Source organism: Schistocerca serialis, chromosome 3, assembly GCF_023864345.2.
Source record: "Schistocerca serialis cubense isolate TAMUIC-IGC-003099 chromosome 3, iqSchSeri2.2, whole genome shotgun sequence".
NCBI classification, from domain to species: domain Eukaryota; kingdom Metazoa; phylum Arthropoda; class Insecta; order Orthoptera; family Acrididae; genus Schistocerca; species Schistocerca serialis.
Window position 1 is genome coordinate 66244959 of NC_064640.1, and position 16876 is coordinate 66261834.

Here is a 16876-nt window from a genome sequence, read left to right on the forward strand (position 1 = left end):
ACCAATTGCTTCATATTCTATTAATTAATTAAACCAAACAAACAATAAGCCTCCTAATTCAGGCGATAGCAAGGAAAGGTGTTTGTATCAGTCTCACGAACCGCTTTTTCGCAATAAAGAACAGCGGTAATTGTTTATTTCCTATTGTACTTCGACACAACGTGAGTAATTCATAGTCATCCCAACAGTGTTTGTCGGTATTTTGCAAACGTTTAGAGTGCTCCAGGAGATGCCAGAAATGAGTAGCTGCGTTGGCATAATGGTTAAGGTGTTGGGCTGCTAATCGGAAGATTCTGAGTTCAAGGCTTGTTGCATGCTAAATATTTTATTTATTTAAAAACAATAGCGAAGTGTCTTACTTAATGAATTTTATTCGTTTGAAAGTAACGTTTTGAAATTTCCTGTGCTTCATTATAATCATAATAAGTTTTCAGTTTTTGTAATTTTCTCCTCCAATATTTCTTTTCACAGCAATTAAAAACAACGAAAAGGCACACATACAATATTCATGTTATCCGTTTTGTTTGTATATCGCCTCTTCCGCAGTCGCTGTTTTACTATTCATATTGAGATATATTCTTTTGCGGCAGTATTAAAAGTATTATTTAGAGCAGAATTTCGGCTCGTACGTTGCCGAGCTATTTGATTGTCTGACGGAATTCTTTGCTTCGCTGCTTTGGCAACATCATATTCAATGGTTTCGTCGACTGATCTATGTTTTGGCAAGTATTTGCTGTCCGTTGTGACAAAAACAAAATGTTTGCGCACTGTGCCTCACTGGCAATATATTTTAGTTTTATGTTTTATTACGTCCAAAATTCAGTTTTGTGTACTTCGCCAACTTCGTTTTAATCAGAACGTTTTAGAAAAAAGCGAAATGACTCTGGTATAAAGAAAGTTTTGTTACAGTTGCTAAAGATAGAATATTTCCCAATATATAAACACTGTTTATGTTATAAAGGGTGTTCATTTTATGGGGACATTGAAATCTCTTGAAAACGACACACAGAGCCAAAAGAAATCCTAATGAAAATTAGTTCCTCCCGTAAGGGGACATCCAATTATAACAAATTTGACTACAAATTCGTCGAATTTGGTATCATTGGATGTCCTCCTCTGAGACAAAAAAATTTAGTTATAAATTTGTTTGATCCGATGTGTAGATTTGCGGATATTTCAATGTCTCCAATTAAAATGAACACTCTGTATAGTTGGAACCATAAACGACTGCGGTCGATTTAAGGCTCGTTCTACGCACCTGACGTCACGCATCCGCTGACAGCCAATGAGTGTTCAGTAGTTTTCTGAACGGTCTGCTGGGAATGTCTTGGCGAGTGCGAGTGTTAAATGTGATTGTAGTTATTCTTTGGTGAATTTTTATCGCATTTGTTGCAAGTTGTCATGGCTGATAATGGTGGTAAGCGACAAACTCTCCATAAACAGGCGAGGGACATAATTTACCGGATTCACGCTTTTTTCAAGCGCGAAGCAGAAAACGGTGGACCTATCACGGATGTCGCCAGATCTCAGGAACGCACTGCAGAAGCGACAGGCGTTAGCTTGAGAACCGTTCAGCGGATTGCCAATGAAGGAAAGTTATCTACGGAGACCTGTGGAAGCCCACTTTTCAGATCGCCAGGGAAATATCGCACTCGTGAGAGGACTGTAACTAATTTAGATAATTTCGACAAAGATGTTCTAAGACGAGAAGTGCTCAACATGTACAACACAGGCGAATTTCCTACTGTAAAAAAAATCACTGTGAAAATGCGTGAAACCATAAATTTTAAAGGTAGCATGACTTCAATGAATAGAATACTTAAAAACATTGGATTCAAATATGTACATACAAATGACGGAAGAAAGTTTTTAATGGAACGTAGTGATATCGCTGCTTCAAGGGCACAGTTTTTAAGACGTATTATTGAAGTAAGAAAATCCGGGAATAAGAACATTTTTTTCTTGGACGAAACATGGGTGAACCAAAATCACACAAGGAAAGCGTGTTGGAAAATGAGTGATGGTTCGGGTGGGTTTAAAGTACCAGTTGGTAAAGGTGGACGAATAATTGTGCTTCACGCTGGTTCTGCTTCTGGATTCATTCCAGAAAGCAAATTAGTGTTCCGGGCAAAAAAGAGAAATTCAGGGGATTATCATTCCGAAATGAACTCTGAGACATTTAAATTGTGGTTTAGGAATCAGTTTCTCCCTTACTTGCCTGCAAACTCGGTGATTGTAATGGACAATGCGAGTTATCACTCTGTTGTTGTTGACAAGACACCCACAACAAGACAAAAAAAGCCGATATCATGTTATGGCTTGCAAGTAAAAATATTCCACATACTGCCAACCAAACTCGTGCTGAAATGTTGAATCTTGTAGTGCTTCATAAGCCTCGCACAAAAGTTTATGAAATCGATTGTTTCGCACAGGAACATGGACACACAGTTTTGCGTTTGCCACCGTACCATTGCCAATACAATCCGATAGAGTTAATTTGGGCACAAGTGAAAGGGTATGTCGCAGAACGAAACGTGACATTTAAAATTGCCGATACAGAAAGGCTACTGCACGAAGCACTTGACAGAATTACTTCTTCAGCATGGGCTGAATGTGTTCGGCATGCACAAAGGCTACAGGAGGAGGACATGGACAGGGAAATTGTAATTGACAATCTGCTTGAACCCATCATCATAACTCTAAGACCTGATGATTCGGACTGCGACACTGACTACAGCGATGCAGAAGACTATCGCAGCGATTGACAACAATGAAGGGTAAGGCACATACACAATAATACTCATGTTCTCTTTCTTGTTTTTGTTCCACAGTTGCAATTTTACCAGTGGTATTGAAATATATTCCTCTTCTGCAACTGTAATAAGCGTCTTATTTAGACCAGACGCGTTTTTCTCTTTTGAAGCATCTTCATTGGACAGCATTTTGTCTCCTCCATTGCCAAGTCACCTTTCGTAGTTTTGTGCTGAGGTAACACAATATTCAACGTTTGTGTCGGCCGATCAGTGTTTTAGCAAATAAATGCTCTTTGTGTGTGCCACACACAAAAATTATATTTGACATAGCTCAGAGCACTGATACACAGTATATTCAAGTCCTAATGTTTTTGTAAGTCCACAGTTTTGTTTAACGTATTTTGTGTACTTCCTTTTGATTGATTGAAGTGCTTTGAAATAAAGTCAAACGCGCCCGGTGTAAATAAAACTTTTATTACAGTCGCGAAAGACGGAATATTTCTCAATATTACATACGACACCAATCTGGTACTTAAATTAAATGAGATGTTGTTATACAGTAAATTTTATATGAAATTTAGGTACCTTGTCCACATTTCATTCTCAACATTGTGGTAACTACAATCGAACATACGGAAAGTATACGCTATGAACTTTACCTCTGCAAACTCTTCAAAATTTTGTTGCAATGGTTTACTACATTTAATGCCGCAATATAACTGCGTTGAAAATCGAAACAAAATTAAGTCATTTATGGGGGGAAGGTATCAGTCAAGAAGATGTGTCAAAATCAAATTTTTGGGCCAAATAGTTTTTGTGAAATCGAATGATAAGTGTGTCAAAGCAGTCGGAACACTATGTGTCTGCACAGGCGAGCAGTGCAGTGGTTACAAAATCGCGCAAGGCGTGGAATGCGGGGAGCACGTCTCTGTAGCAGCGAAAGGGTTAATGCGGCCGTGGTGGCTTTACTTCATAAACTGCGCGCTCCCCCCTAAACGTAAGTTTGAGAACTACACTGCTACGGCGCTGCTTCTCTTGACGCGTACAACTGGCAACGCTGCAATCTCCCGCGTCTGGGCGGGCATGCGCGAGCCGCCAAGATAAATGAATTGAACTAAAGCAAGCGCTCTTGGTCAACTGCAATGACCTGTGTGAGTCCAGTTGAAGCAAACCGCTCAGTAATGCAAGATTGCACCATTCACCATATTCAACTCATTTGGCAACCACTGTCTTTTACCTATTTCTACATGTTAAAAAGTTTGATGTTGGAATATATTTAGAGTACAATGAAAATGACGGCAGCCATTGATGGATATTATGTAAACTATTTAGAATCACTGTGTGCTGTATGGAAAACTGGGCAAAGTGCTTCAACTCAAAAGTCAACTATGTTTAAAAAAAAGTACATTTCCTACATCTACATGGATACTCTGCAAATCACATTTAAGTGCCTGGCAGAGGGTTCATCGAACTGAAAGAAGTTTCCACTGCCAGCCCAAGTACTTTTCGCTTTGCCGTTGTAGATCTTGTCTGTGACCATTAAAAATGGAATGATCTGGACCGATTTTCAATCACATGAGATGTTCTGTTCCTTTTGTAGGCTTTGACAAATGGATTTTAAAAGAAGAAAAAGTAAATATAGATTTTAATTAGTGTCCAAGATTTCTCTACTGTAACTCTGAATGTTGACCTTTTCCTATATATACCTTTGTTGCTACCTACCTCTACCTGTTCAACCACAGAATTTAATTTTCACTTTTCCGTCGGCATTTTTCTCTTCTTAGATGGGTCCTTTGTATGGCGATTCTCTCTTTTTGTTTCTACTAATTTTTGTGTCTTTTATTCTTTTTGTAGTAATTTTATGCTGCTCAACAGTTGTCATTAAATGCTAGTGTTGGACTCATCAACTTTCTTAATCCCTGAAACTGCTTATCATCTTAAGAATTTTAATCAGATCTTTTACTGTGTGTTGTTTGGATTCAACCTTCTTTTCCTTTTTTTCCCCCCTTTGACCTCAAATAAGAATAATTTGTAGAATTTAAGTTTGAACATTATTTGTAATGCAACTTGTGTTCTCATACATAATTATTTCTGATCTCCTATGAAATGAACAAACATTTTATTATTGTCCTGGAGAAAGAAAAGTACATGCCATAGCACATTCTTAGTGAGTCTGTGTCTATCAACTAGAATAACATGTTTTTATGTGTGTATGAAAGGACTGTTTATGGTGTGACACAATCGCATCACACAGAATATAAACAAGTTTTCTGTTGTAAGTATTTCTCATGAAATAAAAATAAAATTCCTCTTCAGGGTAAAACTGCAGACTTTCTATATTGATATGTTGAGTGTTTAAAATGTCTCAAATTTCTGCCCTTGTGTATTTCAGGATGACTTCCGCAATCTTTTCACAGCCAATGAAAAACTGAAGCAAGAATACAGAAATCTGCAAGAAGAGCATCGTTCTTTGCGATCTGACAGTGGCAGCATTAAATTACGGGCAACAGAAATGCAGGGTGAATTGGCTGTGCTAGAAGTGGAGCTAGCAAAAATGACTCATAAGTGTGAGGTAAGTGATATGAATTCTCCCATATTGTAAAAATTAAGGTATCAATAACTCATATCTTTTTTCCCAAATAGAACTAATCAGTTGTTAAGCATAGCTGCATAATTTTATCGTTCAGTTACCGAAGCCTCTGTGTGATGGCACAGTGCTGTCTCTGTTTGGTGAAAATCACCTACCAAGCAAATCATATACAGCATGTGAACTGATTTTGGGAACTGTGATGAGAAAATGAACCCAAAAATAAAATAAACTATTTTTTTCTGACCTCTATGTTACATTTTGTTCCGTCCATAAGAATAGAAAACAATGTGTAATAAGTATGTGGGTTGTGACTGTTAGCCGGCCGCGGTGGTCTAGCGGTTCTAGGCGCTCAGTCCGGAGCCGGGCGACTGCTACGGTCGCAGGTTCGAATCCTGCCTCGGGCATGGATGTGTGTGATGTCCTTAGGTTAGTTAGGTTTAAGTAGTTCTAAGTTCTAGGGGACTGATGACCACAGATGTTAAGTCCCATAGTGCTCAGAGCCATTTGAACCATTTTTTGACTGTTATCTTGGAAAAGACATCTTCATTAACCATATCATTTTCACTTTCCTACATTATTGAGTGTCTATTCTTAAAATGCCCTAATGTTAGTAACAGCCAAGAAATAAGTAGTCATCAGTGCTGCCAGAATGATATGTTATCTGTGTAAACAACTCTTATACCTATGTCTGTGTTTAAAAGAGTGGAGTAACGACTGCTCTTGTGCACAAACATTATTCCAGAGACAGTTATGTTGGTACATTGTAATACGGCAGTGGTACTCATTACGTTTCAACATCGTCACCCCTAGGTTTCAATCTGTCCCCTTCCCCTCACCCCTCACCCCTTCCCCATCTGCATCAAGTCCACACAGCCACTTTATGAGGCACAGTGCTGTGTCTGTTTGTTGCAAATCACCTACCAAGGAGATCATTCTTCACTGATCTAAAGTGGTGTGGATGCAAAGTCTGGGATCCAAATTAAGGAGTGTAGTACCTCCCAAATGATATACTAAAATAATTTGTGTGCGCGCTATTGGCTGAAGATTATCACACGTTTGTGTGAGTGACATGATGCTTATTGATAAAAATGGAGTGGGTGGTGGAGAATAGTTTTCCCCACAGTTAATTAGGCTGACACTGGTGTTTAAGCTGTGTTTGTTGAACAGCAATTTCCTTATTTTCAATGAGGTGTTCTGTGTGTTACCTTGCTGGCAATCACAAGGTGACCAGAAAAAAATACCCTTCCAAAAACTGATTGGAAAGCCATAAATCTCTTTCTGGAGGGGCAATTTACTGAATATACATGACTGAAAATGTATATATATTTCACCACTACACAGTTACGACAGAGAGAAAATTATCTATTTGTTTTATTTTAATTGATTACACAAGAAGTTGCCACAAGTATTAACTATGTATAATTTTCTGCCAGTAGAGTCGCCCCCCACCCCCCTTTTTTTTTTTAAAAAAAAAGTACTGTTTGCTTTATCAAATTATGAGAACTTATTGACTTTCGTTTGGACTTGCTGAATAAATCATTGTGTGTGCAGTAATGACTTTTATATATCCTGCTGTTCATTATGCCTTATAATAGTTGTAAGGGTGTTAGCACTTTCTTCTATGCAACCCAGTGTGAAAGCATTCCACAGTTTGCTACTATAGTTTCATATAAGACTGTCTGTTTATATACTTGTTAACATTTATCAGCTAGCTCAATGAGCATCCTCTACTGACAAAATGTAATATTGTCATCAGATCATTGTCATTATCAGTGGCATTAATAATTCTCTTATTTTTTACTTTTCAGTTGTTACAACAAATGAATGCCAGTTTGGAAGATGATCGCCGTGCTCTCATGGAAAATGTTTCTCATATGTTTAGTCAGTATCATGAACTTTTAACGCTTTCTCTTGAAGATAAGGAACACTATCATCAAGAGGAAAAGATATTCACGTTGGTATTACAACAGTTTTTTGCCATGTTATTGTCCATGTTTGTTTTAGTTCATACAAATTTGTTAAAAGTGAAATGAGATTTATTTTAAAATTTTTATATTAATTATGTCAATTTTGAATGATAGATTTTCACCAAGAAAGAAAAAAAAACTTACTGTATGGTTGACAGCTATATTTAGGAAAAAAGTTATAGTGGCATAAAGGCTAGCCAGTACTTTTAAGAGGCACAGTTCTTGTACTACCAATGGAAACACTTCAAGTAGAAAGTAATATTGCTTGCGTACAGAACTGTCAGCAATCTTAACCCGCACATTGACCTACCATCCCCCTTTCCAAGCATCCTGAACCAATCTCTGCTGGCCAGACTTCCTGTCTGTTTGTAATTGTAACATGGTTGTCAACTGTATTTTCCAACATCAACACGTGTAATCTAAGAGTCAATAGTTCCTTCTTCAGAAGTAGTGAGATTAAATGCAGTAATGGAAACTGTTCTTTGATTTCATTGCCCTGTATTTGATGATGATCTTTCCTCACTCATGGGTCTGATTGTTTTGCTTGACACTTTTGCCTATTCTCCTGATCTCCTTAAGGTAGAGAGAGTAGTGCAGTAGCTGTGCTAACTGCCTTATTAGTGGATTTGCCTCTCACAGTGTCTTAAACCATATGGAAACTCTTTCCTAGTGATCCAGTACACTCCTCATAGGTTGCTGCTGCTACCATTACCACTATCATTTTTACTACTGTTTTTTTTTTTTTAATTTTATTTTTTTACCTCAGCTCACATATTACCGTATGCCTTTCATGTATGTTTGTGGGTTTATTTTCGCTGTTGCCTCTAAACTTACTCTGATGTGAATGATAGTTTGCTGATGTTCAGCACCATTATCAGGCAGGTAACACCCCCGCCCTCATTGTCTTGTACATAACCATTAAATCTGTGGATGTTTGGCTAGGTGGACTTGAAAAATGCTTGAGACATGTCTCTAAGACCTCTACCTGAAAAGAAATTTACATTAAATGAGCAATAAAACTGTATTATCAGGTAGTGCTGAATTTGGTTACACAGAATGAATAAGAAAGTATTAATTATGATACTGGTCTTTATTTTACCTTCATACAAAATGAAACATCTAAATTATGTTATAATTTTCCTGAGACTGAATTTTAAAAATCTCTTTAATTTTATCGAGTCCATACCAGAAATTTTGCTCACAACACACCATACTGTAGAAAATTCTTTTGGATGCATGGGTTGTTGACACTCTTCTCCAAGTGAAGACACATTTGTTGCCCTAGTTCTTGACTAAAATTCTTCTTTTATTAGATCTGTCCTTGTAGTTGCAGTGAACATAAGCATGAGCCATCTATTGCTTCTACGAGGGCTATCCACAAAGTACATTACGTTTTGGAATTAAAAATAAATAAAGTATTGGAAATTTTTTTTATTATATACAGATGAAAGCCACACTTAAATACTACTTTTCTACATAGTTGCCATTTAAATTAAGGCACTTACAGCGATGGATGAGCTTGGAAATTCCTTCGTCGTAAAATTCGGCCACCTGTGCCTTCAACCACGTGGTTACCTCTTCTTGAAGCTGTGCGTCGTCATCAAAGCGCTGCATAGCCAACCACTTCTTCATTGCTGGGAATAAGTGGAAGTCACTCGGTGCCAGGTCGGGACTGTACGGCGGATGAGGAAACAACTCCCACTTAAAAGATTCGAGAACTTCGCGAGTGGCATTTGCCGTGTGGACCCGGGCGTTGTCGTGAGTCAGCAAGATCTTTGAGCCCAACTTTCCCCTGCGCTTGTTTTGTATTGCTCTTCTGAGGTTGTGCAGAGTTTGGCAATACCTTTGAGAGTTTATTGTAGTGCCTCTTTCCAGGAAATCCACAAAAATCACACCTTTTCTGTCCCAAAAGACAGTTGCCATCACCTTCCTTGCCGACATTGTCTGCATGCATTTCTTGGGTTTTTGGGGGGAATTTGTGCGCCCCCACTGCATTGACTGCAATTTTGTCTCACATTTCACATACTTAACCTATGTTTCGTCACCAGTAATGATGCGATCGAGTAATGAGTCGCCATCTTTCTCGTAAGCGTCCAAAAACGTTAACGCTGCAGCCATTCGCTGATTTTTGTGAATCTCTGTCAAGATTTTTGGTATCTATTTTGCACAAAACTTGTGGTAACCAAGCTTTTCGGTAATGATTTCGTGCAACAAACTTCATGAAATTTGTGGAAAACTCATAGAGAGTTCCGTTATTGTGAAATTACGGTTTTCACGGGCCGCGGCATCGACTTTTTCGACAAGTTCAGCAGTCACTATGCTGGGTCTTCCACTTCGCTCTTCGTCGTGAACGTTAGTTCGGCCATTTTTAAATTTTATGACCCATTGACGCACTCCACCTTGTGATTATGTTGTCCCCATACACTTCACAAAGCTGCCGATAGATTTCTATCGGTGTACAGTTTTTTGCAATCAGAAACCTTATTGCAGCACGCACTTCACACTTCGCGGCATTTCCAATTAATGCTGACATTTCAAACTGTCACAGTAACTCAACAGAGTACAGCACGAACGTCTCACTAGCAAGGCAGGATGCCGACTGAGCGGCGGAATGCCATGACACCAAGATGGCCGCGCTAGCCCTGCCCCTAACGGATACAAACGAAAACTTAATGTAATTTGTGGATAGCCCTCGTACATCCATTAGTTTGTTTATAGGACAAAGTACATCAATTTGACTGCCTTCTGCAAATGATCAAAGGATTTAGTTTTATTGTAGAATAAAGCTTATATTCAGCTTCCTTTTTAGGTCCTTCATCTACTGTGGCACTGTGGTGCAGAGAACTTAGCAATATAACTCTTTTGTCCTATTAGGCCCCATCACTTACAATTGTCAAATTGTTTTTGAAACCAGATGATGATGATAAAGCTTCTCTGTACTTGACAGTCTTCATTTATGATGGAAATTCCTTTTTGTTTTGTGCCAAAGATTTCACTGCTGTAATCTTATCCTGCAGTAGTTCTTCGACTGAATATTTGGAAGGAAAAAATCTTTACTGTAGTGGATACAACACTGATTTTATGGCATATGCAAAACCCAAAATATTTTTATTCTACTTTTCTGTGGTTTGCTGGGAATATACAAAACAAATAACTTTTGAAGTTAAAGTTTCATTGGGGTGCATCCTTAGATGACAGATTTCAATGAAAAGTTCAGAAACGTAGTGAAATGGTGCAATGTTTTTACTCTTGCCCTTTGCCTCTCTGGTCCATTCGTCATAAAATCTCAGGGTCCTTCATACATTTTCAAATCTGTTAACTGAAAATGTGGTCAAATGAATGGAGTTGGCAAGGCTATCATGAAATAGCTCTCCGATAGCACATACTAGCTTCTGGCAACATAATCATAATCAAGAGTCGAAGAAATGCACCCATTTCCTCAGAGGTAACATTATGCCAATTTTTTTCCTTGATACTAGCAATGCACATACCTTCTGAATTAATACAGTGCTCAATCTCTTGTAACATTCTTTGTGGTATAAAATAATCGTATCCAAAATGGAGAGAGTTACACTATCTCTCACTGGACGAAGTAGGTGGAATTTTCATGATATCGTATTCTTAAATTCCGCTCAATGGTGGTAGTGTTTTACTCCACCAACTTCCATCATGCCCAATAAGGAAATAAGCACTTCTGTAGTTGTATTATATAATTTTCACTGGTTTCTTCACTTGCCACATCTAAAGCCATACGTTTATCATACTACAGACCATTAATGTCTGAATTCTGCTAGCTTGCTGATCAGAGAGAGCTACATCTCCAAGCTCTTCAGAAATAGTTGATTCAAAATTTCATCCTTGTGCTGACTCTAGATGACAATCTTTTATCTCTTATGGGTGATTAGTATCTATACTGTAAGCAGGAGAAAAGAATCTTATATGATTATTCTGGCTATGAAATCAAACTAATGCAGTCTGAAAGTATTTTGTCATAGAAAAACACATTTACCTTCAAAATAAGACTTGGATGTATGTGTCATAATAATTTTGGCATATCAGCGAAGAATATAACTGTGCTGCTTTGCTAATTGTTGTTAGTAATCTTGGCAACAGAATGCACCATTCCAGTCATTGATAAATAAGCTATTGGAAAGACTCTGCCATACCTTACACTTGTGGGATCAGAAAATTATTAAAATAAAATAATTAATTTAATTTGTACCAAAATAAGGCTTTTCCCAAAGAAAGTCAATTGTATTTCCAAGGTTTACACAGAATACAAACTAAAATAAACTTTTTAAGACAGTTTATTGAGAAAAAGAGAAGATTTCTAGGCCCAAAAGACTCCTGTTATGCATCCAGTGGTAAATTTGTTAATGTCGTGTAATCGCTTGCCCTTTCCCTCTGTTATTGAACTTGGTGGAAGTTCTACATGTGTGTGTCAACCTGATAATAGTCTTCAGTAAATTCTGGTGATAATAACTATTTTATCTGCCTTAGGTAATATCAGAAATAATGTTGTTATATGTTAATCTTGCAGTTCTTTAGTTAATATTTAACTGAGATATTGATCTTCCAGTAGTTTATTCATAATACTTCATTGAGATATAGGTGACTGGTTCTGAATTAATATTGTTCTATCTTAAGATAAGTGTTATTTACTGCCCACAGTGATAAGTTCAACAACCTCTGCAGACAGAAAGAAAAACTGGAAGAAAAGATTATGGACCACTACCGGAAACTAGATAGCTGTTCCTCCAAGAAGTGTGTAACATTTCTTACCACAAGCAAATATAACTTATTAATTTTTGTGCATGCTATTTTTATTTACTTACGTCAAATCTCTTAAAGTAATGTTAGTTCCTTAGAGTCACCATGTTTCCTTTCTGAACCAAATTGCACTGCTGGCCATTAAAACAGCAGCACCAGGAAGGATAGCAAATAATGAAATTTTACTTACTGTGTGTATACTGTATAGCAGGAAGAACACACATTTAAACTTGTAGGTGATTTGGGAGTATACAGGATGTGAAATTTAGTACACAGAGCTGCTATCTCTGGTCCAACAGTGGCTCTAACACAGCTGGACATCAAGATGAAATGGGCTCAGATGACAGATATAGGTACCTCATTCCGTGCTACTTCATCTCTATGCTGGGGTTGATAAATCATTGTACCTGGTGAGTTGTGGCGTGGCAGTCTCACAGCAATCCATGGCAGAGATTTTCAAGGGGGTGAGAGGGCAGTCTGGTGAGTGTGCTTGTCAAGACAACAGTTGAACACTCTCTGTGTAATGTTAGGTAAGGACAGCAAAGGTGATGTGCAGTCTAGCTTCATCCCGTTATATGTCACGGAGACCTCAAAGTAGGGCCCTGGCTCCAAGCTAAACCAATTAGAAATGTAATGACTGCAGTCTTAAGTTACCAGCTATGTAAGCCCGAGTTGATTTTGTTCTGTATTCAGTGGCATCCCATACCGTCATGCCATGTCTTGAGAGCCCATATTACAATAGTGAATACAATCTGGCAGCACTGGTTCTCTTCAGAGCTTCCACATGTGTGTACGTCTATCATGATCTGTATGCATAACTGGGACTTGTCTGAAATCTTGATACAACGCTGCTCCTGCATGCAGTGTTGTTGCTTTTGAGTGTATCACTGTCTCACTGCAGCCCTCTCTGTTGCTGTGTCAAAGACAAAAACAACAGTGGTCACCATGGTGCTCCAGGTGTCACCACACTGCCCATGTGGAAACTTGTCCTGCTGTAAACAAGCCCATTTCCGGAGTCTAAGTACATGAGGTGGGTGTATGATCCTGCAGAGCTGAGCAAACAATTTGCCTGTCCTCTTGGACACTAGTCATGTGGTGCTTTGAGGTCCTGTGTGGTATTTAGTATGGTTCTCCTGAAACCATCAATTCCATATTTGCATGACAGATGAGAGATCATGACCAAAGCGAGCAGCAGTGTCACAAAATGATATACTGTAGTGTCACTTGTCAGCAATCCTACTGCTTCAGACAATCCCCTTCTTACGTGAAGCATAACATGGTCTTCTCACAAACAAACAACATTCAGATGTGATTTCTGTATAAGAAGCCTGCTGCAAAATTGTTCCTTATGTATGGAATGTAGATGACATTACTCCTATTTGCTTTGTGCAGTTGAGCTGAAATGCAAATCATTTACATATCCAAGCATACTAATTTGACATTTGTTGCATGCTGCCTTCATGATGTCACAGCTTTGATGGCCAGTAGTGTACATTGGTCATGCCTGTGTATGTGCATTAGTCTCTCTCTCTCTCTCTCTCTCTCTCTCTCTCTCTCTCTCTCTCTCTCTGTTATTATTTATCCTCTCTGTGATGGCTATCCTACTTAATGGCATAATTCTTATTTATCTGAATTCTCAGTGGCACATATGTACATTATGAATATCTTGTGAGAATCCAGTTGCATTTGTGTGTTACAATTCTTCTCAGATAATAGTTTGTAGAAGCTTTTATTATTATGAATCTTGGATGTTTTACTGCTGGAGTAAAGCAGAAATTATCAAAATAGCCGTATAACAAACCATTACTACCAAGATATTATGTTGGACATGTCTTTGATACTGCCAGGTTTTTAGCCTGTCTGCTTCATGTATAGCTGAAGATTAGTGCTATGCTCTTCTTGACCTAATTAGACTTCAACATACAAGTATTGTGAGGGATTAATAAATCATCTAAAAGACTGCCAAAAGCATTCTCTCTTGAGCTTTATTGTATTATTTCTTTCTTTGTAGCCCTAGAAAAATAGAACTCTTTCTAGATAGTAACTGCTTTTTGCAAATTATTAGGAAGGGTTTCCTATTTAATATTATTAATAAATTAAATTAATAAATATTTAATTATAGTGTGAGCTGTTGTTTCTGCAAGATATGCATTCAGTAAAAAATAGTGTACTTATATTATTACATTTCTGTACGCAGTTGGTCTTTCACAGTTCAGTTATAAAGAAATCTTTGCAGAAAGAAGTGCCTGTACAATGTTTAAATTCTCATACATTTTTTCCCATTGAATGTTTTGCAGAATATTGGATAGATTATAGCAGAGGCAAGAATGATTATCACTCTTCTGACGAATTTGTTTTTCTAATTCTCACTGTTCACTCGTTTTCTTATAAAGAAAATCATACATTTCCTGCTAGTATATCATTCTGAGATCTCAAACAAAAAATGTCTTTGTTATGAGTTAAATAAGATATGTTTAATGAAGATAACAAATTTGTTGGTGTTACAGGAAAGGTTTTGGGGCAACATTAGTAAAACGAGTCAAGAAAGCAGGATCTGATTTAATCAGTAAAGTCCCACGGGTATGTCTTTCTTTGTGTACTTTGTAAATTTATCATTGATTATAATTTTATAATCTTAAAGTAAGTAGGTAATGTTTCTAGACAACATTTCAAACTAGAAGGAGTGAAGAAGCGCAGTAATGCCTGTCGTACCTCCCCAGAACTCACTAATTGACTAACAGTGGTTGTCACAGTTTATTCGTACTAAGAACAGTCTATTTATGTCCAAACATGTGAAACCAAAAGGAAAAAAAACTGTGACACACTTAGAAGCCTTATCCAGTTGCTCCTTTGCATTATTCCTCCTTCTTAGGGATTGAATATACATAATGCGCTATGGGGATCATAGGTGATACCATCATGTTGGTCGATGGTAGCCATGCAGAAATTGAAAATATCCATCGAAAACTCAACCAACAGCACCCTAAAATTAAATTCACAGTGGAAATTGAGAAAGACACTATCATTAACTATCTATCTCTCACAATTGACAAAGATAATAATTGCCACACATTTGGTACCTATAGAACTAATAACACTTCTGGCATTATTATAAATAGCAATTCCTGTCTTCCAGTGGCTCATAAACTAGTGTTTTTCTATTCAGTGATTAACAGGTTAAATAACCTACCATTAGAAAAGCCAGCAATTCGAAGAGACCTTAACACACTTTGTTATATAGCCTATACAAATGATTTTGACCTCAACATAATCACACAATTATACTACAAATGTAAAACACGAAAACAGAACATAATACATAGTGAATCTTCAACAGAATTAATGTACTTTTAAGATAAGGTAAGATTAGATTCGATTTACTTTCATTCCAATTGATCTGTGGTGAGGAGGTCCTCCAGGATGTAGAAAATGTCAGAAAAACAATACATGACAAATATTTACAACTCAAACAAATAAGCTAATGTACCATTCCACAGGTCCCAAGTGGAATGATTGTCATTTTTTAATGAACACTATATGAAAGAATCATTTTACAAATACTAATGCACTGAATTAAAAAAAAAAAGTTTTATTTATTTATTTATAAGGTAATAAATGTGTAATACAACTACTATAATACTTATTTACAATGAACACATTACTGCACTGAAATTGTGCAGAAGTTATTTTGTACTTATATGTATACACACACAAATCAGTTGGTTCTACTGAGAAATTCATCAATGGAGTAGAAGGAGTTGGCCACCAATAAATCCTTTAGGTTTCTCTTAAACTGAATTTCATTGGTTGTTAAGCTTTTTATGGCTGCTGGCAAGTTATTGAAAATCTATGTTCCTGAATAATGCACACCTTTTTGTACAAGACTTAGTGACTTTAAATCCTTGTGAAGATTATTCTTATTTCTAGTATTGATTCCATGAATTGAGCTGTTGGTTTGAAAAAGTGATATATTTTTAATCACAAATTTCATTAAAGTATAAATATATTGGGAAGCAGTAGTTAGTATCCCTAGTTCCCTAAACAGGCTTCTACAGGATGTTCTTCAGTTCACACCACATATAACTCTTACTGCACGTTTTTGTGCCCGGAAAACTTCATCTTGCCTTGATGAATTACCCCAAAAAATAATCCCATATGACATAATGGAATGAAAGTAATCATAGTATGCCAGCTTTTTCATTTTTATATCCCTTATGTCTGACCCAATTTGCATTGCAAATAGAGACTTGTTAAGACACTTCAGCAGTTATGTGGTGTGCTTTTCCCAGTTGAATTTATTATCAAGTTGTAATCCCAAGAATTTAACACTGTCCACTTCTACTATCTGCTTGTCATCATATGTTAGGCATATACTCATGGGACACCCCTTACAAGTTCTGAACTGCATGTAGTGTGTTTTTTCAAAATTTAGTGAAAAGGAATTGGCTAGGAACTAGTGATTAATGTCCACAAATATTTTATTAGCTGATCTTTCTAAGACTACGCTTGATTTGGTATTTATTGCAATGTTTGTATCATCGGCAAACAAAACAAACTTGGCATCTGGTAAAGTTACTGATGAAAGGTCATTGATATACACAAGGAAAAGTAAGGGCCCTAAAATGGAACCTTGTGGGACCCCACATGTAATTAGTTCCCAGTTGGATGATGCCTGATAGCTTGATACATGTCCCTTTCCTAAAAACACGTTCTGTTTCCTGCCAGAGATATAAGATTTGAACCAATTTGCAGCATTTCCTGTTACACTATAATATTCTATACTTAAAAGGATATTG

The 16876-nt window shown here is 37.2% G+C and overlaps 1 protein-coding gene across 1 annotated transcript in view; it reads left to right on the plus strand.

Annotated features, from left to right (window-relative positions):
* The window catches only part of LOC126469717 (protein Daple), a 195271-nt gene that overhangs the window by 134157 nt on the left and 44238 nt on the right, over positions 1–16876 (plus strand). Inside the window, exons 17-20 of the mRNA XM_050096907.1 lie at positions 5146–5325; positions 7152–7297; positions 11982–12074; positions 14588–14660. Of these exons, the coding sequence (XP_049952864.1) occupies positions 5146–5325; positions 7152–7297; positions 11982–12074; positions 14588–14660 (492 nt within the window). The remainder of the gene's footprint in view (positions 1–5145; positions 5326–7151; positions 7298–11981; positions 12075–14587; positions 14661–16876) is intronic.